Raw genomic sequence first — 27,982 nt, 5'->3', positions numbered from 1 at the left:
TTGTTTATCGCTTTCTCATCCATATTGATCTCTTAACATTTATAATTCTCCTAAGCAATTGTCTCACACAATTGTCATATGAATGGGGTTATTAATTAGTTCCTTCATTATAAACTTTCTAATTGGTATCTGAGTAGTGTCGCTCAATAGCAAGATCTATGGCATTCTCGAGTTTTTTTTTGCAAGATAAAGGAAGGAGCATCGATCATATACGACCACCTTTGTTGAAAGGCATAAGTGATTATGCATTTTAAAAATTTGGGATAAAAGAGTTAATCAAGTCCTCAACGAAGAAAGTTGGGATAGTGTAGAAAATGGTTTGACAAATTTAATGATGGTTGTACTCAGTGGTAAAGAGACAAAAAAAAAAAAAAAAAAAANAAAAAAAAAAAAAAAAAAAAAGATCACCCAGTGGATTGCTGACGAGAAAAAGTTCTCCATACAACAATCCAGCCATGAATGCCGTTCATAGTGCTCTAGGGATAGGCTAAGAACAATTTGAGCTGGTTTCTGTAGCAACGACAGCAAAGCATGCATGGGATGCATTCGAGACACACTTTGAGGGAATTGGGCTAATCAAAATCTCAAAGCTACATATGATCATGTCAAAGTATGATAGTCTTTGGGAAGAAAGGAATTGAAGAAAGTATGAGAGTCTTCAACATGGAATTGAAGGAAATAAAACAATAGTTGAGTTTAGTGCAAGGATAAAAAACTTGGCGAACAATGCAGGCAATCTGAGTGAACTGTTTAATGAAGAAAAAACTGGCTCGCAAAGTGTTGAGATCATTGCCGTCAACATTCAAAATGCAAATTAAATAATGGCAATTAAGCAATCCACAAATCTTTCTAAACTCACTGTTGATGCCTTGATGGGAAATTTGTAGACATACGAGATGGATGGAGATATATAGATGAAGAAGAAAATATTTTGAAGAAGAATAAGGGATTAGCAATGGAGATTCTCACCATGGTTTAATTAATAGTAATTCAATAAAGTGATTGATGAGAAGCAATATAATGCTTCTATGTGATCCTATATATAACGAATTTACAGTGAATGATTATGTGAAAAAAAAAAATTAATTAATTTTTGTGGATGAATAAAACTTCTCAATTAATTAATTAGTGTTTGGGCATATAAGCTACGATAAATTTAGCGTCAACATTACTAAACTGAAAAAATGAGAAATAAAAGATTAGACACAGTACAACATGCATTTATATATACCCAAGGAGTTGGAATCAATAGTTATATCATGTATCAATATGAACTCACATTATTCTTAATTTAAATCAGTTTGAAAGGAATGCAAGTGTCGTGCTAGTGATGGAGAAGTGAGTAAATTGCACATGAAAGAAAATCTCTACTATACAATTCAAATTTTTCTAGAAAGATAATTGCATATATACTAGTGCAAACAACATTACTTTTCAATGTGAGGCAAATGCTTCTTATAAGCCTCCGCAACTCTAGTTTTTCTAACTACATATGTATACTTTAAAATGTAAGATTAAAACTGAATAATATAGGATCTAACCTCCAGCCATAGTTGGTGTTTGTTGTTGCCTGAATGAACTGTGCTGAGTGCTGCCTTTGCTTGAGTGAACTGTATTTTTCCCTCACTTTTACTCTATACTCTCTGGATGGTGTATGAGACTGAATGTTTGAGCAGTGAGAGGTTGAGGTCCTTAAATAGCTGCAGACCATCAATGCAGCAGAAATCCCAAATGTCTTCCTACAGTTGTTTGTACCACAAATGGTTTGTCTCCCAAATGAAAATGACAGGTTTGGACTTTTATTGGACAAAACCTTTCATCTCCTTATTAGACAAAACCTTTCATAAAAATCAATTTTTCATTCCCTCATTATTTCTTTTAATGAAAAGAAATGACACCCGTTCCGCTCCGTTCTACAAAAAGTAACTCTGTGTGTATAACATATTTAGTTTCATTTTATATACAGTGCAGCTTCATTTCAACACAACTGCAATTTCTTTTCGATATAACTATAGTTTCATTCAACATTATTATACACTCAAATATGTGAAAGTGTTATTTAGTTTCATTTTATATACACTATAGTTTCATTACAACACAACTACAATATCATTTCAATATAATTACAGTTTCATTGAGCAGTATGCACTCAAATATGTGAAACTGTAATTCAATTTCATTTTATATATACTGCAATTTCATTTCAACACAACTACAGTTTCATTTCGATATAACTACAGTTTCATTCAACATTTTATACTCAAATAATATGTGAACCATTATTCAGTTTCATTTTATATACACTATAGTATCATTACAACAGTACACAACTACAGTATCATTTCAATATAACTACAATTTCATTAGGCAATATACACTCAAATATGTGAAACTGTTATTCAATTTTCATTTTATATACACTACAGTTTCATTTAAACACAACTACAGTTTCATTTGATAATATAAAAACAAATGTGAGATAGCTTCATTTAAGATACACGGTAGTTTCATTTACAGGCTCCGTTAAGATGTGGCAGTAACCGTTTCTTTACTTTAAGAAACGGCGCCGTTTTTGGACCATCGTCCACGATATAACACTACCTGTATAATTGAATCATGTGCTCCATCCAACTAAAAACCTAAGCTGATAGTTGAACTGCACATTTATGTTTATATATTATATGCTCAACACGCCCCCTCACGTGTGCGGGCCAAATCATGTGCTCCATCCAATTAAAAGCCTAAGCTGATAGTTGAACTGCACATTTATGTTTATATATTATATGCTCATGTATATTTGTAGCACAAAATACTTAAAATGACAGTTTTGTTAATATTTACAACACTTTACATCTTGTATCCTCTCGCCTTTATTATCCCACTATCACCTCCTTTCTCCTTGCTAATTTGCTATTGGTCAGTCACTTCACTGGATCACAGAATCTCCATTTTCCCCTTTTTTTCCCCACCTTTTTTTTTTTATCAACTTCTTTTTCCCATCTCTTATTCATGTAAAGGATAGCGCTTCTTTTCTTGGGTGCGGTGGCATCCCTTCCGCATTTATTTTGTCGGAAATTCGTCCAATAATTATACCATGGATTAATGTTTATGTTCAAATAATTCTTTTATAAAATGGTGTATCGAATTCAAACTTTTATAAACTTTAAAATTTTCTTCCCTTGAATCTCCAATTCGAAAGGCCGGGTTGGAGTCCTACGCCCCTGTCCGACAGAGTATCTAGGAGGATATAATATAATATTTGATTTTTAAAGACTAAACTTTAAAAGCATTTGATGAAGACTTTTAGAGAGTTTTTAAAAGTTTATATAACATTTGATTTATATTTTTAAAAGCTTGTAAAGCCAAGTGATATGTTTTAGTAATTTTAAAAGTTGACTTTTTATACTCTTTTATATTAAGATTTATATAAATTTTTTTCTCTGAAATATAAATATTTGAAATTTCTTTCAAATCCCGAACGTACTTCTAAACTTTCTGTTTGCCAACTCTACAAGTCTGCATAAACAATATATACTTTTTTATCTCCCTGTTTAAGCTCTACAAACCTTCAACATATTCATAATAGCATCTTTTATAAACTTTTTCTCTGCTAAATTATACAAACATTTTCTTTACCTAAATTCTAGAGATTATTTTTTCTTTAGACTTAATTCCATTTTTTTTCCTAGATTTATAGGTGACAGTCCACTCTAGTCATTTTTATCATAACATCAATATTTGGTCCTAGTATTATTGTGGCATGACCATTTTAGGTCCTCCGTCAACAAAATCGTTAAAATATCGTCAAATATAAATACATTTCGAACATTTTTATACAAAATTAGTTGACCCCGCAATATTTTTATGTTTATTTTTTATAAAAAAAAATTGTAATTGAAAATCGAAATGTCGTTGTATTTATCCGTGTTAAAACTATTTTGTTGGTAGAGGACCAAAAATGGTCATGTCACAATAATACATTAATACTAGGACCAAATGTGAATGTTCTGAGAAAAATAAAAAAAGACTAAAAGTGGATTGTCACCTTTAAATTTAGGATAAAAAATGAAATGAACTCTTTTATTATTATTATTTTTTTTTTTATTTCAACGTAGAAGGGGGAAACCCGTATATACAATTTGCTTAACTATCACTAATCATCAGTCTGCAACATGGGAGACCTGCACTGTCTAGTTCTAAAATATCCAGAATCTCGTTCGGTGGTTCCTGTAGGTGTGTGAAACCCCTTGGAAAATCTCTTGCCTTCTTAGCCAGAAAGTCAGCTGGTGCGTTAACTTCACGTGGAATGGCGTTGATCTCCCATTCTTGGAGCTGTATCAGTTCCTGCCTGCATGCTTTGATGATGTTGCATACTGCTCCAATGGAGGCTGAACCTTCATTGAACATACTAATCAGTTCGTGAGAGTCGCCTTCAAAGATTGCTCTGATCTCCTGTAACCCAGAAAGTTGGCCAGCTGAATGCTTTTGAGCAAAGCGCCCACGCTTCTGCTTGCAATGGGGAACAATTGCCAATGGTATATGTGAAACCTCCCAGCCAAGTCCCCTTATAGTCTCTTATCACGCCTCCATGTGTGGGCTAATAGCCCACGTATCAGATATTAAACTGATAAGAACAGATACTACACTTGATCTTAGCCAAAAGGCCGAGAAAGGTATAATGAACTCTTTTCTTTATTATCTTTGTATCTTCCCACTAGAAACACAGTTGGAGATTTGTTTTTAGTATTGTGTATTGCCATTTATCTTGCAATATTATATAGTTTAGTAAAAATTGAAACCATCTTTAAATTTATAATACATCGTTTTTGTGGCAATCAAATTTTATTTTTATAAAAAAGCAATACATAATCTAAAAAAATGACATATTATAAAAGTTTATGCGTTTAATACCTATGTTCGAAAAGTAGTTTTTTGTTGGATGAAAAAGTTTGGTCTAAAAACATGTGTTTTTAGCTATGAATTATTACGAATTAAGGCAAGTCATCACAAGTTTAAGTTCAAAGTAATAAAAAAAGAAAAAAAAAAGTTCAAAGTAATAATTCCATACACTTCGATTCTGCATTGCTTTCTATCTAACTTTTAGCATTTAAAGCAAGTCTTAAAGCCTAATAAAATGGTACTCTCTCTGTCCCAATTTATCTGTCCTACTTACTATTCATTGGTCAAACCAACTATTTCTTCTTTATTTATTTTCTTTAGTATATTTTACTTATTTTTAAATTTGATTTTTTGTGTTTAATAGTATTTTTAGTGTAGTTTCTAAATATATAAATTTTGTATACTAATACTAAACTTAATATTATCAAAAATTGGATTAAAAATAACCCCAGTCAAGCCTCGTTAACCGAACCGGACACATAAAATGGGACGGAGGGAGTACAATATAGTACAGATAAAAAGTGTCTTGGAGTTGGTCAGTTGGCACTTCGCTGTGCTGTACAGTACTAAAAACATCAAAATAAAGAACAGGGGAAGGCATAATAGTTCCCACGACTAATCAATACAATAAAAGCACAACTAACTCTGAGTGTAAACCTCTGCATGCACGCCACCCTTTTAATCTGCAATCACAAAGCTAAGGCCTGTGAAATGCCACAGCTTTACACATCTAATATGTAGTAGAAAATGTGTTTGTTGCTCAATTGGCACTTCTATGGCTCTCTTTCAAGAAAGGTCACAGTATCAAACCTGAGTCGATAGGACTTCAAAAAAAAAAAAAAAAAAACAAAGAAAATGTCTTTCAAGAAATTGAGAATTTGAAGTTGGAGTTTAGAAAATAAAGGGAGATTTAATTTAAATACCTCTACCACATCACTCTGCAATACTAAATTGTTGTTATTCTGGCATGTCTTCTTGGACCAGTCCTTTTGGAACCCTTCCCTCCCTTCCGTGTGGGGTTCCTCACCAACCAGTTGAGTTTTCCACATCGCAGAGCAAAATATCCCCCACAAACTCCACAGCAATATCCTGTCACCACGCTCTGCCAACAAAATCCATTAAAAAAACCCGAATCCTCTTCTTTTTCTTCTTGTGACGGCACATGTGGTTTTCTGGCTTCACATTCCACAGTCAATGGAAAGCCACACAGTGCTGTATTTCCCAGGTAGGACTCATTGCCAATTGTATCAAGTTGCCCACTGCGGGGTATTGCTCCGAATAAATGATTATAGGAGAAGTTCAGTACTTCCAGAAATCCAAGCTTTGAGAATTGTCATGGAATCTCCCCTGTCAACTGGTTGCAAGACATGTCTAGCGCTTCAAGCAATGTTAGATTTCCCAATGATGATGGTATATGGCCAGTTAGCCTATTATGAGACACATTGAGATCCCGAAGAAAACCAAGGATTCCAATGGAAATAGGAATATCTCCATCAAACATGTTACTTGATAAGTCTATGAGTGTATACAGGTTAAGAATTTTTACCACGGGAACCTCAGACCCTTTCACCACCAGCATTACAGAGCTTCCAAAAATGTAAACAAAATGGTCACTAGAGTATGTTACTACTAAATCAGAAGTAATATCATTTATAATCCCAGTAAAAATGCAGCAAATAATATTCAGGCAAATGTCCAGTGAAGTGATTGTTGGAGAGATCAAGAACTCGCAACATAGGAAATGGAACCTTGGTGGTAGGATTGCTGCCTATCACTCCATGAAAATGATTAGAACTTAAGATGAGCACTACCAATTGTGGATGAACATCTAACCAGTGTGGGAATGAGTCATTTAGACCATTATTTCCAACATCAAGAACTTTGAGAACCGTGCAATTGATGAGTGTACGAGGTAAAAGTCCTTCAAATTCATTATAACCCAAGATGAGAACTTGCAGGACATCACCCTTGAAAGCTTCTTCTGGAATGTTTCCATAAAAGCGATTCATGCTTAAATCAAGTAGCGACAATGTTGTGCTTAGATTTCCCAAACACGAAGGAATAACACCACTCAAAGAATTATGAGATAGGTCAACCAACTTGAAAGGGGTTGAACTGCAAAACTCTCTATGCATAGCACCATGCAAATTATTATTGTCAAGACGCAAGATTGAGAGTTGATTGCTAAAATTTCCCAGGCACGTTGGAATTACACCACTCAAGTAATTGTTTGACAGGACAAGAAATTGAAGGTGGCATGTATTGCAGAGTGATTTTGGAATATCCCCGTGAAACTGATTGCCATGAAGAACTAAAACAATTAGATTCGTGTTGTTTCCCATGCATTTTGGAATATTTCCACTCAATTTGTTATCGGCTATAATAAGGCCAGAAAGAGATGTGACATTGCAAAAGATTGATAAGGTCTCAGGTCCATGAAGCAAGTTGGACATTATGAGAACAGCAGATAGTGATGTTAAATATCCTACTTCCGGTGGTATTGATCCCCTAAGATAGTTTTTTGAAAGCTCTAGCAAGCCAAGCTCTGTTAAATTTCCAATTGTTGGAGGAATTGGACCATAGAGGTGATTTTTGTGAAGGTCAAGTTGAGACAACTTTTTCAAATTCCCAATGTTTGAGGGAATGCAACCTGAAAGCTGGTTACTAGACAAGGCAAGATATTCAAGTTGTGTCAATAAACCAATTTCAGAGGGAATTCTTCCAGTGAAATTATTGCTATCTATAAACAAGGAAGTTAATTGTGTCCAGTTGGCAATGAGGTGTGGAACTAACTTACCTGAAAGGCTATTGGAAGATAAATCTAAATCAACTAGTTTGGAAAGATTGGACATACTGGGAGGCAACTCGCCTGTTAGAAAGTTATGGTCTAGATATAGGAATTCAAGATTTGTGCATAGCCCAAGTTCAAAGGGAATCATAGAATTCAGTTGATTCATTTCGAGAGAAAGAAACTGAAGATGTTTAAGGCTTTCTATGGAAGGCGGAATCTTCCCCTGAAATGAATTATTCAACAATTTCAGTACTTGAAGACGGGTGATTGAACCAATTTCTTCTGGTATTCCCCCCCTCAGGTTGTTATTGCTCAAGTCCAGAAAAGTGAGCTTAAGGAGGCTGCTGATAGCAGATGGTATCACTCCGCTCAAACTATTGTTCTTCAGATTGATGCGAGTAAGATTAGGAAGCAAGGAAAAACGGAGTGGTTCAAGTGTACCTCTGATGTTTTCATGAGGTAGATTCAACTCTGAAACATATCCATCCGAGTTGCAGATGATACCCTCCCAACTGCACACATTTGTGAGGTTGTTGACAGACCAGGAAGAATCCAGTAAAGAAGATGATAGGCCATTGATCTTCCATTGTAAGAGAGCTTCAGCTTCTTCTTTGTTTGCATGTAAGGGTGCGGTGTTTAATGCAAGCAAACAAAGGATTTGTAAAAGAAGAGTGAAAATGGAGATTCTCATCATTGGTTAGTTAATAGTAATTCAATAAAGTGGATGATAAGAAGCTATGCTTCAATGTGATCCTGTATATAGCGGATACAGGGAATGGTTATGTGAAAAAAGTGGAAATATAATTATTATTTTTTGGATGAGGAGTGGAAAAATAATTAATATGAAGGTGCAGCCTTTTTGATCTTCTGCTCCGATCTCCAAAGTTTCTTTATTTTTATTTTCATTAATGTCACTATTACATGATGTTTGGATAAAATACTTTCTTCTGAATTCTTACGTTTTAAATTATAATGAATTATTTCGACACAATATTAGATAAAACTTTTTAAGTATTTAGTTTCTATGCATTTAGGGTAGTTTGGTTCATGGAATATAATGTCAGATTATTTTTGGATGTTAATAATTTTTATTTTTTTTGTTAAAACTGATGTATGTAATATAATCTTGTTTGGTTGATGTGTTATGTATAGTGGTTATTTTAATTAAATACGACTATTATCATATTTTCAATAAACCTCAAAATTAAAGATATATAAACGTAAAAGATAAAATCAAAATAACAATGTTAGAAGATAAAACAATGGCTAACATGGCAAAATGAATAAAAAGTATAAGTGAACAAAACTATTTTTATTTAAATTACATGTAAGCAAAGGTGGATAAGTGAACAAAATTTTTAAATTAAATGTGTTCAATTAGATCTTAATTATTTTAGTTCAAGGTGTACATGTGAATAAGTAGATATGACTATTTGACCCTTATGCGGTTATGCCCTCTTTTTTTTCCTCTCATGGATGTGTTGTTCTCAAGTGTCAAATTAAAAGACAAAACCATGATTTACGGATAGGAGTGGAAATAGGCAAATTATACTGTGCACCACGGTGCACATAGCAATGTGCACCACGTACCTAAACGACGTCGTTTTGAGCCTTGTAAACTAATCGTCCATTTTTTTTGGAAATCACGTTTCCCGTTTCGGCCGGTCTCTGTATTTATGTTAATATTCTGTGTATTCCAGGCAATCATTCTGTGTATTTTAGGCAACCGTTCTGTGTATTCTAGACAACCGTTATGTGTATTCATGTTAGTAAAACATGTTGTGATTTCATGTTAGTAACACATGTTGTGATGTGTTTGGGCATTCGAATGTTTAGGAGGATGAGTTATGTGTATTTTGTGTAAATATTCTGTATATTCATGTTATTAACACATGTTGTGATGTGTTTGTGCATTTGAATGTTATGAGGATGAGTTCTGTGTATTTTGTGTCAATATTCTGTGTATTCTGGGCAAACATTCTGTGTATTATAGGCAAACGTTCTGTGTATTTTATATAATGATTATGTGTATTATAGATAATGAATTCCCTGGAGTCATTCGCGTCCGCGTCCACTAACATCTGTGTATTTTGTGTCAATATTCTGTGTATTCTGGGCAAACATTCTGTGTATTATAGGCAAACGTTCTGTGTATTATAGTTAATAATTATGTGTATTATAGATAATGAATTCCCTGAGTCATTCGCATCCGCGTCCACTAACACCGAAACGACGTCGTTTTACGTACGTGGTGCACATTGCTATGTGTACCGTGGTGCAGGGTATAACGATTGGTGGAAATAGGCTAGGCCGAGCCGGGCTTTAGAAAATTAGGCCTGGGCCTGCTATGGAAATCTAAAGCCTGGGCCTTGGCCTGAGCCTGTATGTAGGCTTTTTTTTAGGCTCAAGCCTGAGCCTACAGTTGGCATGGCCTGGCCTAAAGCCTTTTTAAAAAGCCTATTTAACATATAGGCCTTTAAAAAGGCTTCAAAATAGATCCTAAATAGGCTTTGAGCCTATTTAAATAGGCCTTGAACCTATTTAAGGCCTACATTTTAAAGTCTTTTAAAGTATACCTGTAAAAAATTTACAAAAAATAGGGATTTGGGTATTGGGAATTAGGGTTGTAAGTTATATATATATATATATATATATATATATATATATATATATATTAGATATAAAATGTAATATATAATAATTAAATATTAAATATAAATATTATAGTATATATATAAATAGGCTAGGCCTGCGGGCTTGTAGGCTAGGCTTTTAAATATAGGCCTAGGCCTATTTAACTAAATAGGCTTCTAATTAGGCCTAGGTCTGACCTTTTTATTAAATAGGCTAGGCCCTTGGTAGGCCAGGCCGTAGGCCCCTATGAAGGGGTCTGGCCTATTCCCACCCCTATAATTACGGATCGATCCAGCTGCTTCCAAATTCATTGTTATAACCCCATAACCTCACCTTCTTTGCACCCCTCAGCTCTGTTCTTGTCATGCATTGTGAAAAAAAAAAAAAAAAAAAAAAAAGAAAGAAGAGGGAATTCTCCAAATACAAAATTTCTAAGTCCTCTAATATCGCCAAAGACCAGTAGATCACTGCTTTCATTTCATTTTCATTACCCTTAATTTTTTGTTTTTGCCAAAAAATAAAATAAAATATCTCTACTACTACTGTATTATCTGTTTCATTTTTCTTTAATTTTTTTTGAAGACAAGACTATCTTTTCAACTAAATTTTATTTTCCTTTTGTATCTGAAAAAAGATAATAAAAAAATTTTAATTAGTTCACTTATAAATATTCCTAAAACATGTTAATTTGGATTGCTAAAAGTCTAAAACATTTCAATCTATATTTTATTGAGAGAATCTTACCTTTTACACTTTACTAATGATATAGTTATATAGGTTGCGCACTTTAATGATTATTATTATTCTTTTTTGGGGTTTCCGTTTGTTCCTCAAGAAAAAATAATCTAAATCGATCACATTCGTATGAGTGCTTTGGACCCGGGGTCCGGGGATAAGAAAACTATTTTAAGTTCATACCAATTTCATATAAAAACATATGTAATGAGATAACAATGTTAACATATATTTTGATAATTGTAGAAAAGTTGAACATGTATTGTAAAAATATTTTGAAAAAAAAAAGAAAAGAAAAATACGGATTAATTATTAAATTATGAAATTTCTTTTTCCACACATATCTCCAAAGGCCATTATTGCTTTCAATTCATTTTCATTAGTGTCTAATTTTTCTAGTGTGTGTCTATTCCATATATCTATTTCATTATGAAATGGCTGTTCTACACCGTGTACTTTGTTCAAGAAATAAGCTTGGAATGAAATATCATTCTAATATTTCGACATCATCTAGGATTTTTTTCCATATGCAACTTGATACTCGTGTCATTGGTCTTGTCTTGCTACAAGGTTATGTCATTTGATAAGTCGCTTTATTCAAAATTACTAATATCAAATTATCAAGGATGTGTCCCCATGTAATGAGAATAGTTATTCCATTGATGGGACATAGTATTAGGGTATTTCGTATTCTTGGGTCATTCTCAAGAATGACATATTTTTTGAAATTCTTAATTTGCCATTACTTGTTTTTGTAATGTATTAGAAATATTCTTGTTGGTCTCGGTGATCTAAAAATCTAAAAGGGGAGGGGTTGAATATACTTTTTCAAAAATTTTAACTTCAAACAATTTTCAAAACAGAGCTTTATCACTAGCTGATAACAAGTGATAGGCAACGGAAGTCTTAAAAAGTTTGTAGCACAGTTTTACGTTTTGAACAGTTTAACGCGTATTGTGTGTGTGCGCGCGCGCGAATGATGCAATCAGTTGAAAATAAAGTGCAAAATGTAAAAAAGATAGAGCGATATTTTTATAGTGATTCGGCAAGTGTCTACTCACTCTTCGATCTCCCTAGCATCAAGGAGAGGATTCCACTAGTATTTTTACAAAAAATACAAGTGAACTAATCACACATTGTATCCACAAAGCACAGTTCATTGAGATAATGTTCCTTCGATCTGGATGCCCCTCCGATCTTCAACACTTGATCTCTACGCGTCAGCCACAAAGTCGCCTTGAGCAGCAAATCACCAACCACAACTTCAAAGCTTGTGGCTGATTTTGTCTTTACAGATGGGGTGGCATTTGGACACTTAGTGCATCTCACTTATCTTATGTCTTGTTTTAATTCCATAATCCTTAGTACAATATTTGACATCTTAGCTTGAATAAACTAAATCTCGGTCCTTTGTTTTACTTGTCTTATTTGTTATTTGCTTAATCATATCAAACCAACTCATTAATGATATGCCTAGATTCTATAAGGATAGTTTTAGCTTGTGCTTAACTTCACTTTGCATCAATTCCTAAGTCCTAACATTACAAGAGTCATCTTCAGTGGAACAATATTTTAACACTATACTGTGATTTGATACTTAATGGGTGTGTAAAAGACATTCTTATCGGTAAACGAGCTACACAAAGAATGCCCAAACTAGGATCCATCATATTTTGAGGGGAAGTAATTGATGTGATGATTGTCTTGTCAATGTTGCTCAAAAGGGGGATAGGATGAATGAGGTTCTTGGGGCTCATGTTATGGGAATCGCCAGGCAAAGAGTGAGATAATGCCCCAAATGCATTCTATCGCACAAAAAAAAGTATATACAAATTTTCAAATTAGAAAGTTACAAAAATATGATCGTTCGATTTAGAGGCATTAAACATCTTGAGTGTATAATATATAAACATAAATATATAGTTTGACAATCAGTTTACCATCTTAGTTGAGATGGAACTCATATTTCAAATTGATATCAAAGCCAAATGTTATCCAGTTAATTTATTACTCCGTATTTAAACAACCCAATGGACACGGTCTTCACAAATGAACACATCTATTATGATTGATTTACATGTTCACAATACATTTAATCAAACTAAATACAAGACTATGAATATTTAATATTTGCCTTGACATAACCACTTACATACATAGACCTTAATAAGTTGAAACAAGGAGTCCCTCCAATAGGGATTTATATAAAACACCACTATGGTACCTAACAAAAACACAACATAAGATACACCAAAACTGATGTAAAAGACATCCATATCAACATTATTACTTTCTTCACTCGCACAATCAGTGTTAGTGTTAAACAGTAATGGAAATGGAGATGATGGTTGCTCTGTCCTGCTACAATTGACTTGTAATGTTGGCCCACAAAGATAAGGGTTGCCCTCGTAACTGTTTTCATTAAAGGTTGCAAATTGAGCTTTTAGCTCTGGTATAGCACCTGTTAAATTGTTGTATGCAACAGTAAATACCTCCAACCATTTAAGCTTGAGCAACGTGTTAGGAATTTTTCCACTCAACATGTTGTGTGAAAGATCCAAGCTCTCAATATTACCTAGCTTTGAGAATGTTTCTAGGATCGTGCCATTAAGATTGTTATGTGACAAGTTCAATGCATATATCTCAGTCAAGTTTCCCAACTCGAATGGAATTTCACCAATTAATCTATTAGCTGAAAGGTCAATTCCAGACATTAATTTGAGGTTGTTGCCTACATAGTCATATAAATTTCCCTTTGTTCTGAATTCCACCTTAGGAGGCCCGTCATTTGTTGAGAATGGAGTGTCATATGGAATCCCAACGCCGAAGGTGGTAAGTGGCAAATTGATTGCTGTGGATTTTTCATTAGTTACTTCTAGACGCATCTTACCCAGGCAATGGGGGATCGTACCACTTAGTATGTTATTAGATAAATCCAACACACTTAATCTCATGAGTTGACATATTTGAATTGGAATCTCACCTTCAAAACGATTTCCATTGAGGAGAAGAATGGTCAACCCAGAGAAATTGCCTATCCATTCTGGAATTGTTCCAACAAAATCATTATGACTGAGATCAAATATCACCAACGTAGTGCTATTAAAAAATGCACGATTGAGTTGACCAGAGAGTTGATTTTTACTGAGGCGAACATGCTTTATGGACGATGGGTTGAGACATGATGGAATCGACCCTGTTAAGTTGTTCTCTGATAAGTCTAGAATAGAGAGGTTTTCTAAGTTACAAAACTCAATAGGGATAGGACCTTCAAGATGATTCCTGGACAAAGTGAGTTGTTCCAAACTTGTTATGTGACCCATCCATCTTGGAATTTTTCCTGAAAACTTGTTGTCACTAATATCCAAAATGCGAAAGGGGATATTAGAAAGGCTATCCAATGTGGTGCCTGTGAAATTATTACCATCAAGATAGAAGCCCTCTAGTGAAGATAAGTAGCCAAATTCTTGGACTATTTCTCCTTCCAACTTATTGTTTGACAGTTTAAAAATCTTCAATGAGGAACAACCTATCAACAACTCCTTTGGAATTTCCCCCGTGAATGAATTGTTTGACAAATCAAGAAACAATAGCTCTTTTGAGTTGCCAAGGTAGGAAGGTATCTGGCCCTCAAACAAGTTGTAGGAGAGGTTCATCGTCACAATATGGGGAAATGTTAAAGTTAAGTTGTTAGGAATTTTTCCACTCAACTTGTTGTTGGAAACATCAAATATCGACAAATCATGGTTAAGATGTGACAACAACTCAAGGGTTCCTGTGAAAGCATTGGAGTTCATGAGAACATAATAAAGGTTTGTGTTGTTTTGTAACAACCAGTTCGGAAATTCTCCCTCTAAACTGTTTATAGAGATGTCAAGGACCCTTAAATCATGCTGGTAGTGAAGAAATGTTGGCAAATTTTGAAAGCCGGTGCAATTAGACATAGTAAAGAAATCTAGTTGGAACTTAGGAACCCAACTTTGCAACTCGGTTTCAGTAATTGCCCTATTTCCATTAGCACGAATGCCCCTAAGCTTGGTATGGTTAGCAAAGACCGTGAATGAGCTTGGGATTTCAAAGGAATTACTCAAAATAAAAAGATATTTGAGTGATATGAGTGACGAAAGTGGAGATGAAGGTCCAAGGTTTCCAACAAACCTATTTTGAGAGAGGTCAATCAAATTAAGGGATGTTAAATTTCCCAAACATGGTGGAAGTGTTCCATCCAATTGATTTCCATTAAACCAAAGCTCTTCGAGTTTCCTTAGTTCACACCAACCTGTGGTAATGTAATTAGAACAAAGTTTTAAAGTCATTATTATAGAAATGAGACCATATGCATTTAACAAGTTTTAAGGGCTATACATGCATGGTTACCCAAAAAAAAAAAGAGTATGCAAAAAAAATACCTTTATTAGGTAAAGTGCCTCTTAATTGTGTTCCACTCACTGATAATACTTTGAGCGAGTTCATTGGTCCAATACTTTGAAGAAAGTCCTTGTGTAGGTAAGAGTAGTCAAGAAACAACTCTTCAAGTTGCTAATATTTCTCAATGCTTACATGCCACATACACATAAAAGATGATTAGAGAAAAGAAAATATATGAGCAAAATATAATTTAGATGAGTCTAGATCTCTCATTTTTCTCACCATGAATTGCATCAAGGCTGGTAATGTTGTTATTTTGTAAACTGAGGCTCTTAATGGAGGGAAGTGTTGTCAAGAGCTGTAATAGCTTTGACATGTTACACGTGATGTTATTTAAGTGCCACTTGAGATGACTGTTGTTATTAATATCTCTTGATGATACTCCTAATTCTGACATTACAAAATGTAAAAGATTAAGTTAAATATATCTTTTAAGAAAAATGACACATTTAATAAGAGTTAATTTCACCAAAGGTCCCTCGTCTTTCGTGACAATTCCAAGTTTAGTCTCACACTATAGTTTTTGCCATTTAACATCCCTGACTATTGTTTTTTCGACACTTTTAGTCCTTCTCATGACTTTTTCTAGTTTTAGTAAGGGTATTTTTGTCTCTTCATATTTTTCTTTTGTTATTTTTTCAGTTTCAACCAGTTTAAATTGGTTTAGGACTTTAGGTAACCTCTGATTTCTAATAATAATATTTTTCAACCGATTTTTAGTAAAGTTCTAAACTAATTAAACCAGTTAAAACCAGAAAAATAACAAAAAAAAATAATATGAAGAGACAAAAATGCCCTTACTTAAAATATGCCGGAAAAGTCATGAGAAGGACAAAGTGTCCAAAAAATAATAGTATGAGATGTTTAATAGCAAAAATCATAGTCTGAGACTAAATTTGAAATTTCCAACAAAGACAACGGATCTCTGGTGGAATTAACTCCATTTAATAATTATATAAACAATTCACCTGAAGGACTTGTAGTGTTCTCAAAATCCTCAAAAACACTGTAACTCAAATCTATGTCCACCAAATTGTTCAAACCATTTATATCTGTAACAATTCAAGTTGACAAGTGCATTATTGACATTCTAGATGGGCAAAGAAATGATATTCAATGAAATTAAACAACCTGCAGATTTTTGTATACGATATACCTTGTATTTGCAGTGGTCCGTGAAAATCATTTTCAATCAAATACAGAAACTTGAGTGAAGAAAATCCTTTAAGTGATTTGAATATATTATTGTTAAGCCTATTGTTTGCTAAACCCAATGTCTCCAATTTCGTTTGTCTTCCCCCATCTGTACAAAATTGTGGATTAGTAATAAATTTATGATTCAAAGTAAAGAACAGTGTTCATCAGTATTTTCTTTTATTAAAATATCCTTTTATATATATATATATATATATATATATATATATATATATAGGCTTGTGTTCAAAAGAGAACACTTCTTTAGGTCAGAATATGCAAATAAGTATGACTGCACACAAGCATGGGAACAAGTTTCCTTGTAAAAAGTGATGATCTATCTATTTAGGTAGAGTAGATCAATGGTTGATTGTTGTAGAAAAATAAAGGGAAAAGTGATCATTTTTATAAATATTGTAATAATTACAAAATTGATTCCTTGTTCTTTTTAACTAAAAACTTAAACCATTGGTGGTCTAGATCAACCCTCACTTTTTTTTTTTCTTTTTTTTTTTCTTTTTTTTTTATGGGAGTGGGTTGTTCTTATTTGAACTTACCCATATATATAAACCTGTTTATCTGAGAATCACTCCCTATGTAAGAACCTGTGGACAAATCTGATGGATAATACATTAGGCCTGGGCCACATGGACCGGCCTACGGGAATAACTAGATCAAGAAGGTCTAAGAAGGAGACCCAACGCAAAGCTACCAAAGAGTTTGATACGGATTGGACTTAGTATTTGTAATATTAGCAGGATTAGGGCTTATTATAACAGTACACTACAAAAATATACTGGGTGTAAAAAATTATAAAAATGCCACCACATTTTTTTTCTATTTTCATTGATTTTCATTTTTCAACGGTTGATATATATGAGATCATCCAATGGTCCAAATCTGTCAACACATTTGCATGCATGGAAGGAGGCTGCCACTGCACATGTGACCCTATTTCTATATGTATATTGAATTCCTTAAAAAACTTAATTAGATAAAGAGCAACAGACCTGAAAGGCTTGCAAAGGTGTCAAAGCCCTCAATATAATTGCGATCCAAATATAATGCCTCTAGATTGCTCGAGGAATATATGTCTGCAGAAATAGTTGGAAGGTAAATCATTCAAATTTTAGGTTTGTAAAGAATTTAAGAGGTAGAATATGTAACAATGCAATTACTGTTATATATGAGATGTACCATGTATGTGTAATCGCCCACGAATATCATTTTCACTCAGACATATATACTTTAGTGAAGGAAGCCTTTTAAGCGATTGGAATATGCTCTTATTAAATCTGTTGAAGGATAAAGACAACATCTCTAATTTCTGTGGTTCTTCTCCGTCTGTACAAAAAGTTGAATTAGTAAATTTTAGAGTCATGGTTAATAATAATAATAATATTTATTCGACTCACATATGTATATATATAGAAGTAATTAATTAGGAATATGTATGTATGTGTGTATATTGAATACCTTTAATTGGTCCAAAGCTTTGAAATTTGTTACTGCTTATGCGTAGATCCTTCAAGCTGATAAAGTCTTTTAAATCTGTCCATAAGGGTACGTAGAATCTGGCTGTTAACAAGTTTAGAGGTCACATGCATATTTATTGAAAAAAAAAAAAAAAGAACCAATATATTAAGATACATTGTTACACATATATATACATACAAACACAACATAAATATATATAATATTTGAAAAGATTAGTTTACTCAAAACTGATAAGACGTTGTTATCTTCTATCTTGGTTGAACTCATGCTAAGGGTCTCTAGATTGCTTAATCCTGAGAGCCTTTCTTGACCTGTATTGGTCATACAAGATGAAATAACAATAATTTCAGCACATGAATTACACACCAGGAAATGAATATTGAGCTCCTTATTTGACATCATAGGTGGACTGATTAAATAAGCATATATACCCGATTTATTTGGAGGTGAGTCCAATGGATTTCCATCCAAATAAAGTTTCTTGAGAGATAAAAGATGATTGAGAGAAGAAAATATATTGCGATCCAAGTTGTTATAGCTCAAACCAAGCACTTTCAAATCGTGAAGTTTTGACAGCTTATCAAAACCTGTTAACATATCATTAAATATCAATGAAATAACAATTTAACAGAATAGCTATAGATGAGTCTAATTAAGTATTTCCATTATTATGAAAGACTTACCTCCATTTTCAATTGCACCAGCCAAGTTATTTTCAGACAAGTATAAAGAGTTGAGGTGTTTGAAAGGAAGAAATACAGTGGCATTGATATACCAATTCCCAACTCTTTCATCCCTTACAGAATAGAGATCTAGCTCAACCACTCTTTTCATGATATTACTACATGTTACCCTTGACCATTTACAACAATCGCTTCTTTTATCATCAACCCATGAAACTAGAGAATTTCCATATGTGTTATTTGTTATGTGGGATTTTAGATGTAATAGTGCAATCCTCTCTTCCTCTAAACATCCTAAGGAACCCCAAGTATTCATTACCATCACCGAAACCACAACCCATAATATAAATTTCCCCATTAGATGAGTTAAAAGAAGTATACCTATAGAATCAATATTAGTACAGTGCCTGTGTTTTGAGTGAGCTACACGGGTTCTTCTATATATATAACCTTAGCTTTCTTAAATAAGCAGCAATTTAGTGCATATGAGATCTACTTTATGTTGTTATTAGTTAGATAAAGATACGATGCAATAATGCAAACGTCCATAATTACGAAAATGATATATTACTGCTCTAGTTTAGATTGTTCCACACGCTTATTGAGATCTACTTTATGTTGTTATTATTAGTTAGATAAAGATAAGATGCAATAATGCAAACGTCCATAATTACGAAAATGATATATTACTACTCTAGTTTAGATTGTTCCACACGTTTATTGATGGAAAAGTAATTAAAAAGGCAAAAAATTGTGTGAGACCGTCTCACAGGTCTTAATCCATGGGACGGTCGAATATTTAATTAATGAGGTTTAAGATCTAACTTATTAATCAATTATCTAACTAGTCTCACGAATTAGAATTTGCGAGACGGTCTCACACAGGTGTTACATATATATATATATATATATATAATGGGTACGTGGAAAATGAAGGTTGACTTGGAACAGAAAGTCCTTGCAATTGGTTAGAAGCCGTTATCCGGCCTGACCGCGTACGCGTTTATTGATGGAAGTATGGCCCGCAGCTCTTTCCGGGACTCCAAAGCGCAGCCATTTCAGACAAATTAAGAGGAAAGGAAATTTCCGAACCTCTCTTTAGAAAACGAATTGAATGCAGTGAGAAAACAAAGACCTCTGGTTCAAAAAGTCGAAAAAAAATAAATTGTTACTTATAATAAATATTGTACGGAGTAACGACCTTACTTGAACAGGACATGTTCTATAGGCTCGTACCTCTGTATCCTTGAGTTCTAAGGTGTCACGCCCCACTTCTAGGACATGACCCGGCCGTATCGTTACGTGAAAACCTGTAACAATACGAAGCCTAACCATACATACCTCTCGAAACCTTCATAACAACACTCGAATACATAATAATTCCACAATAAAGAACTAGCTCTTCCCAAACTCATCAATTCATCACTACTAAATATTTACAATCAAGAGTAATATGTCCAAAATGCATCACAAGCACCAAAACCAAGCACAATAGTTTACCATCAATACAAAGGGTCGAAGGGAATATCCAAATAACCAAAAGCTCGTGATATGCTCCAATACTAGGACTAAGTTTTCTCCTAGTTTCAAAAGTCACCTTCGAGATCCCACCACTTGTGCCTCGTACTATTCACATATCCTTAATTAACTACTCTGAAACATGAGGAAAATACAAATAATGAGCTAATGCCCAGTAAGTGATACTCTTCTCAACCCCGGATCAAGTAACCTTAAAAAAAGACAATAAGCTTTATAGTAATTAATAATAGGTGCAAATCACGATCTTCAAACTGTATCGAAGTCATATAATTCCATCATACCATACACAGGTTCTCCAAAATAGAAACTTTAACTTTAGCTACATGGGCATCAACATTATTTCATAACACAATACTTTCAAAGCTCAAATCATTCTTTAACCCATGACTCATTGGCAACCTACACCCACCATTATACCTTGTGGCATAGGCCATTATCGGTATAATGATCTAATAAGACTCGACGATTCGGAATGAGTCAGGCTCGACGATTCGGAATGAGCCGGATGGAACGTTCCAACAAATAATTCAAAAGTAAAGACTCGACGATTCGGAATGAGTCAAGCTCGACGATTCGGAATGAGCATTTAGGAACGTTCCAAGCCAAACAAAACAAATTGTAGGTTGCCTCATGAGTTTGGTCAAACATTCCAAATAATTCTTATAATCAAATAGCCCATTGTAGCAAAAATCGTTTCCTTAACATACACCACATAACAAAGTGCATATCCAAAAGTAATATGAAATCCGTATAGCTCATAACTTGGCAAAACAAATCTGACTTCATAAACTAATAATTACCAAATAACTTACTTGATCCTCTCTTATAGCAAAACCCCTTAGTACAAATCACACTTACAATTAAAGTCCAAAAGGTCATGTTCACCTATTCACAAAATACATACTTAGGCATGCCCAAAGATATCTATAATCAAGTTTAATAGTCCAAAAACATATCATAGCACTTCTTCAAACATATACTTGAAAATTAATAATAATAACTCATAAATCGCATAATAGTGAACTCGCACTTTAACAATCATAAATAGCTTGAGTCATACTATATCAAAAGCCCAACATATTGTTAACTCAAACTAACCCTAAAATGGGTATTCCAAGTAGTAGAGATTCCAAAATAGCTAGGCTATGGGTTTTGCAAAATAAGGAGAGAAGAGTTAACCACTTACCTAAAACATCCAAATCTTAGCTATTTAGCTCACCCAAATACTCCTTGTCAAAATCCCTAATATTTTCAAAACATCAATCTTAGGGCTCCAATGATAAATCCAACTCAAAAAGAGTGAAATATGGAGATCAAACTTACCTAGAATACTCCAACAACTTGAGACCTAAGTTGGAGATGATGGAGAGCAAAGCTTCAAGAATTTTCCTCCCCTTATCTCTCTAGTCAATCTCCTTATCTTTTTTTCATTCAAATGAGATATTATCCAAGATGAAGTGATTCCTTAGCCTTTAAGACTAAGGAAGGGTAATTTGGTAATTTTATCCTAGGTCAAATTTTAGAAGCTAGCTTTGACTTGTTGACTTCATTTAATAACTATAAGTATAATTATTTTTCTAAAAAATATGGGTATTACATAAGGAGACAGGAAATCAAGCCTGGTGGATGAACTATGGCCAAGAGGCTAGAGCGTGACTAACAGCAACCGTACCTTCGCCGGACGGCGCCGTAGATGATCGTTCCTTTAAAAAAAAAATATTGTACGGAGTAATATTTATATTTAAATTGGTGATACTATTTAGGGTTAAAATAATTGTTACTAATGATAATATTATATTCTGTAATATTTATAATTGAAATTTTGATACTTGCAAAGTGTAAATTTAATGTAAATATTATAATACTTATATGTTGAATGTTATTTATGAAAGAAATTGTAATACTTAGGAATCGTTTGGAAATCTGAAAAATGTTTTTTGAAAAACAATTTCTAGAAAATTACTTATACGCACAAATGTGATACTTATAAGTAAGTGAAAATGTGATACTTATACGCACAAATGTGATACTTATAGAAAATTACTTATACGCACAAATGTGATACTTATAAGTAAGTGAAAATGTGATACTTACGCACAAATGTCATACTTATATGCTCAAATATAATACTTAGTGGTTTTATGACTTTTGTGGGTGATCAAAGGCAGACCAACACTACCTGATAGAATAACGTGAATATAGGGAAAATATATGAAGAGAATATATGTATTGTATTGCTCAGAATTGTTTGTCCTTCTTCCAACCCATGGAGGGTCTATTTATACATATTTTGGGCCTAGAGCCCTACAACTAATAAGAACACATTTATCGTTCTACAGCCGGACGTGGCAAACTGCTATTCACCAAAATCCAAAAAAAACACATTTAACTCCAACCCAACGAAGCCTAAACCTACAACAAACACCCACCCGTCCTTCACTTACCTTCCGTCCAAAACTACCGAACTACCCGAGCACCAACTGGGACCGGTTCGAGTAATCTTCGGCAGCACGAAGCTTCACTCTGGGCTGCCGAATCGCAACATTTTGGTATCAGAGCCAAGTTTATCCAATTGGTACACGTAAGATCTTCATATCACCTAGAGACATTTAGAATTGGTTGTTTTCATCGACAACATGCATTGCTACGAACTTGCTGATACTTAAACAAACTTTGGCACTCTAGCATGTGGCTTAAGAAGTGATAGTAACTTGATTAATTGCTTCAAAACTCACCATGTGTTGCCATAGTTATTGTTTTGGTGTAGCTAGCATGTGAACTATGAGCTTTTATTTCATGTGTAAAGCTAGTTTTTGTCTTCCAGTATTCCTTGTGCTATGAGTCAAAGGAGATTTAAAATTAAAAAAAAAAAAAAAAAAGAGAAGCAGTAATCTTGTTTTTTTTTTTTTTTTTTTTTTGGATTTCTTGGTTTCATGTTACTTGGTTATGTTCATATATCTAGAATTATTATCTTCATTGAACTTGCCCAACTTATGTTATCCACCCAAACTACCTGGTGAGGGATTGAACAAAACCCAGAATATATTCACCTAGCCACTTGGTAGTAAAGTCTTGATTTTAGTTGTTAGAACTCGATTAGAACTCAGAGGAGAGAACTTTGATTTCTAATAAGAGGGTGTAATTTAGTTAGATTATTAGAGAGTTTTTGTTTTTATTATTATATACGAGTGGTAAAATAACGAGTGACCACCCCATTAAAGAGCGTGAGTGAGGGAGTGACGTGAGGTCCTATTTTATTGTAACTTTTGTGCAGGGTACATCATATCTGGTCCAAGTGAGACAGATGAGCAAGAATTGAGTCTTGACATGCGCCTCATGATGAGAGCCATGAAGGGACAATTCGTTAAGATTACTAATGTGATTGAGGGATTGAATGAACGAATTGAGAGAGTTGAGGAAGCTCAACGACAAAATCAAAATGGGGGGCAAAATGGGAGAAGTAATGTGAGAAGGGGTGAGGATGAAGAAGAGAGGGATGCGGAAAGTGAGAGTGAGCAAGATGGGGAAGAAGAGAATGATGGGAGAATAATAATCAGGGATAGAGAATATAGAAGGGGGCATAGAGATAGGAGGAGGTTAGATGATGACCTAGGGAATGTTAAGATGTCTATGCCGTCATTTTCGGGAAATAGTGACCCTGATGCTTACCTAGAATGGGAGAAGAAGGTAGAAAGAATGTTTGCTTGTCATAATTACTCTGAGAGGAAGAAAGTAAATTTAGCAGCTCTAGAATTCGCCGACTATGCAACACTATGGTGGGATAAGGTAGTTAGGTTCTTAGTAGAAGAAGGAGTGGGGATAGACCGATAGAAACTTGGAGGGAGATGAAAATAGTAATGAGGAAAAAGTTCGTGCCCAATTGGTACCACCGAGAATTACACCAACAACTACAAGATTTAATCCAAGGTAGAAAGACTGTAGCTGAATATGATCATGAGACTAAGAAGATTATAACTAAAATAGGGCTTGAGGAAGATCTTGAAACAACGATATCCCGGTTCATCAAGGGATTAAATTGGGATATTCAGCACGAGATTGAGATGTATGATTTCGTTGATTATGAGGAGCTAGTACAAAAGGCTATACAAATTGAAAAGAGGCTAAAAAAGAAGAAAAAACGTGTACATACTTCCAGCTGGAAAGTAGGAAAGGAGCAAAAGGAGGGAAAAAATGAGCGCAAGCTTAGAATTGAGACTAATAAAGTAAAGGAAATCGAGGAGGGTAATGACAAAGGGAAGGCTATAGCTCCTACAAGTAGACCAAGTGGCATTAAATGCTTTAAATGCATGGGAAGGGGACACATTGCAAGAGAATGTCCAAACAAAAAGACCATTATAATGCGTCCAAATGGGGAAATAGAAATAGACTCTGAACATGGCAATGAATAAGATGATGTTGCGACAAGTGATGATGAGAACATTATTGAGCATCCGGTGGAAGGAGAAACATTAATGGTAAGGAGATTACTTAATTTGCAAGCAACAGCCGACGAAGAACAAAGGGAAAACATTTTTCATACTCGATGCCATATTCATGGCAAGGTGTGTAAGGTGATAATTGACGGAGGGAGTTGTGCAAATGTTGCTAGTACTAAGCTAGTCACCAAATTGGGATTAACTATGAAGGAACACCCTACGCCCTATTGATTACAATGGCTCAACAATATAGGAGAAATCAAAGTGAATAAACAGGTTATGGTACCACTTTCTATAAGGAGATATATAGACGAAGTTTTATGCGACATAGTGCCGATGCAAGCTGCACATATACTTTTGGGAAGGCCTTGGCAATTTGACAAAAAAACTATTCATGAAAGACATAGTAATAGGTACTCTTTTTTACACGATGGGCAGAAAATCACTCTTGTGGCACCAATTCCCAACCGTCCTGCCTATAGATGCAGTCCTGATGAAACTAAAGAAATACAAAAACAGGTAGAGGAGTTATTGTCCAAAGGACATGTGAGAAAAAGTCTCAGTCCTTGTGCAGTACTGGTGTTACTTTTGCCAAAAAAAGATGGGTCATGGAGAATGTGTGTTGATTGCCGTGCAATCAACAAAATAAATGTTAAATACCGTTTTTCCATTCCCCGTTTAGATGATATGTTAGATGAATTGCATGGTGCATGTATGTTTTTTAAGATTGATTTAAGATCTGGTTATCACCAAATTAGAATACGTGAGGGGGATGAATGGAAAACACCATTCAAGACCAAACAAGGTCTATACGAATGGCTTGTTATGCCATTCGGACTCACTAATGCACCTAGCACATTCATGAGACTTATGAATCATGTGCTCCGAGACTTCATAGGGAAAAACGTAGTGGTATATTTTGATGATATACTAATCTACAGCAAATGACTTGAAGAACATATTAGGCACCTACGACAGGTGTATACAGTCTTGATGAAACATCAACTATATGTTAACCTTAAGAAGTGTGAATTTTGCACAAATTCCGTTCATTTTCTTGGCTATATTGTTAATGCCATTGGAATTGAAGTGGATAGTGCCAAAGTTAAGGCTATCCAAGAGTGGCCCACACCAAGAAATGTCAGTGAAGTACGAAGTTTTCACGGCTTAGCTAGTTTCTATCGCCGATTTGTGAAAGACTTTAGTACTATAGCTGCGCCACTAACTGAGGTGATTAAAAAAATGTGGGATTTCAATGGGGGGAAAGGCAAGAACGTGTGTTCCACCTTTTAAAAGGAAAATTAAGCATTGCACTCGTACTTGCTTTACCTAATTTTGAAGCAGCCTTTGAGTTAGATTGTGATGCTTCCGGGGTGGGTATAGGCGCTGTCCTCATGCAAGGAGGTAAGCTTGTTGCTTACTTCAGTGAAAAATTAAATGGGGCAAGCTTGAACTATCCAACCTATGATAAAGAGTTATATGCTCTTGTTAGGGTACTAGAACATTGGGAACACTACTTAAGGCCTATAGAATTTGTGATTCATACTGACCATGAATCCCTAAAATATTTACGGGGACAGGGAAAGTTCAATAAGCGCCATGCAAAATGGGTGGAATACATTGAATCATTTCCTTATGTGATATAATATAAGCAGGGTAAGGAGAATGTTGTAGCTGATGCATTGTCTCGTAGGTATACTTTGTTGTCTGCGTTGCATGCACGATTCCTGGGATTTGAGCACTTAAAAGGATTATATGTGCATGATAGTGATTTTAGTGGTGTTTTTGCTGCATGCAGAGGGGACCGCATGGGAAATATTACTTGCATGAGCGATTTTTGTACAAGGCTGAAAGACTTTGCATTCCGCACTGCTCATTGCGAGAAATGCTAGTCAAAGAGGCCCATGGAGGGGGTTTAATGGAACATTATGGGATACACAAGACTTACGAAGTTTTGTGTGAACATTTTTATTGGCCTAAAATGAAAAAGATGTTGGTGGAGTTTGTGAGCGCTACATTATTTGTAGGCAAGCTAAGCCCACAAGCATGTCTCATGGATTATTGTATCTTCCTTTACCCGTGGCAGAGCACCCTTGGCTTGACATCTCGATGGACTTTGTTCTGGGATTGCCTAGAACTAAACAAGGGCATGATTCTATATTTGTTGTAGTGGACCGTTTTTCTAAAATGGCACACTTCATCCCCTGCCATAAAACAGATGACACAAGTAATGTAGCAAACTTATTCTTTAAGGAGATAATAAGGTTGCATGGCATACCTAAGACCATTGTGTCTGATAGAGATGTTAAATTTTTGAGTTACGTACTTTTGGAAAACACTTTGGGGTAAGTTAGACACCAAACTTTTATTTTCAACTACTTGTCATCCTCAAACAGATGGACAGACGGAAGTGGTAAATCAAACTTTGGGCACATTGTTAAGAGTGTTAGTAAAAAAATTGTGAAAACATGGGAAGAATGCATTCCAATTGTCGAGTTTTCATACAATAGGCATGTACATAGTACTACGGGTTTTTCTCCTTTTGAAGTTGTATACGGTTTTAACCCTTTAACTCCCCTTGATTTGTTGCCATTCCCCGTGAAAGAGTATTTGAACACAAATGGCGCTAAGAAAGTTGAGATGGTAAAATCGATACAAGTGAAGGTTAGCCAACAAATTGCTAAAAGGAATGAGCAAGTGGCCAAACAAGTCAATAAGGGTCGAAAGCACGTGGTCTTCAAGCCCGGGGACTTAATTTGGGTGCACATGCGGAAAGAAAGATTTCCAACTCAGAGGAAATCCAAGTTGCTTCCTCGTGGGGATGGACCTTTTAAAGTGTTGGCCCGAATTAATGACAATGCCTATACGTTGGAGTTACCAAGTGAGTATAATATTAGTGCCACCTTTAATGTTGCTGATTTAACTCATTTTCTTGCAAATGAAGGTGATTCGTGGACGAATCCTGCTACGGAGGGGGAAGATGTTGAGGACAACGCAGGGCAAACAAATGGCATGCAAGATCCGTTGCAAGTCACGAAAGGTCCTATCACACGAGAACGGACCAGGAGGTTGCAAGAAGCTTTAAATGGACTCATACAGTCATACATAAGTTAAACAACAAGAAGACTGAGTTGAATCACTTGAAG

At 34.7% G+C, this 27,982-nt stretch overlaps 2 protein-coding genes and 1 pseudogene across 4 annotated transcripts; all 3 read right to left on the bottom strand.

Moving 5' to 3' along the window:
* Nucleotides 1-4,565: 4,565 nt before the first annotated feature.
* LOC116000549 lies at nucleotides 4,566-4,677 on the bottom strand (annotated as a pseudogene).
* A 1,868-nt stretch (nucleotides 4,678-6,545) lies between these two features.
* Nucleotides 6,546-8,384, bottom strand: LOC115999282 (probable leucine-rich repeat receptor-like protein kinase At1g35710). Its single transcript, XM_031239138.1, has one exon. The coding sequence runs from the start codon at nucleotides 8,382-8,384 to the stop codon at nucleotides 6,546-6,548; it is 1,839 nt and encodes a 612-aa protein (XP_031094998.1).
* Nucleotides 8,385-13,101: 4,717 nt separating this feature from the next.
* LOC116000472 (receptor-like protein 13) lies at nucleotides 13,102-19,314 on the bottom strand. 3 transcript variants are annotated; one of them, XM_031240562.1, is made up of 11 exons: nucleotides 18,862-19,314; nucleotides 18,610-18,765; nucleotides 18,400-18,489; nucleotides 18,158-18,259; nucleotides 17,879-18,025; nucleotides 17,692-17,775; nucleotides 16,644-16,790; nucleotides 16,456-16,539; nucleotides 15,710-15,877; nucleotides 15,469-15,614; nucleotides 15,206-15,338 (listed from the first exon to the last, which is right to left on the bottom strand). In XM_031240562.1, the coding sequence occupies exons 1-10, from the start codon at nucleotides 19,217-19,219 to the stop codon at nucleotides 15,529-15,531; spliced, it is 1,422 nt and encodes a 473-aa protein (XP_031096422.1). In that variant the 5' UTR covers nucleotides 19,220-19,314; the 3' UTR covers nucleotides 15,206-15,338; nucleotides 15,469-15,528. The 3 variants fall into 3 exon arrangements, with proteins under 3 accessions (XP_031096421.1, XP_031096422.1, XP_031096423.1); XM_031240563.1 differs by having other exon boundaries at nucleotides 18,158-18,232; nucleotides 18,862-19,312; XM_031240561.1 differs by lacking the exons at nucleotides 16,456-16,539; nucleotides 16,644-16,790; nucleotides 17,692-17,775; ... (3 more) ...; nucleotides 18,610-18,765; nucleotides 18,862-19,314 and having other exon boundaries at nucleotides 13,102-15,338; nucleotides 15,710-15,852.
* Nucleotides 19,315-27,982: the final 8,668 nt, after the last annotated feature.

The sequence above is a fragment of the Ipomoea triloba genome, chromosome 12, assembly GCF_003576645.1.
Source record: "Ipomoea triloba cultivar NCNSP0323 chromosome 12, ASM357664v1".
NCBI lineage: Eukaryota > Viridiplantae > Streptophyta > Magnoliopsida > Solanales > Convolvulaceae > Ipomoea > Ipomoea triloba.
The sequence above is the reverse complement of the archived record's forward strand: the minus strand, read 5'-3'. Positions and strand labels throughout refer to the sequence as shown.

Bases quoted from the DNA above. Each gene is read 5' to 3' on its own strand.
- LOC115999282 (XM_031239138.1), bottom strand. From the start codon at position 8,384: ATGATGAGAATCTCCATTTTCACTCTTCTTTTACAAATCCTTTGTTTG.
- LOC116000472 (XM_031240561.1), bottom strand. From the start codon at position 15,532: ATGAACTCGCTCAAAGTATTATCAGTGAGTGGAACACAATTAAGAGGC. The intron at 15,339-15,468 runs GTATTTTTTTTG...ACATTACCACAG, and splicing joins AGGCACTTTACCTAATAAAG to GTTGGTGTGAACTAAGGAAA.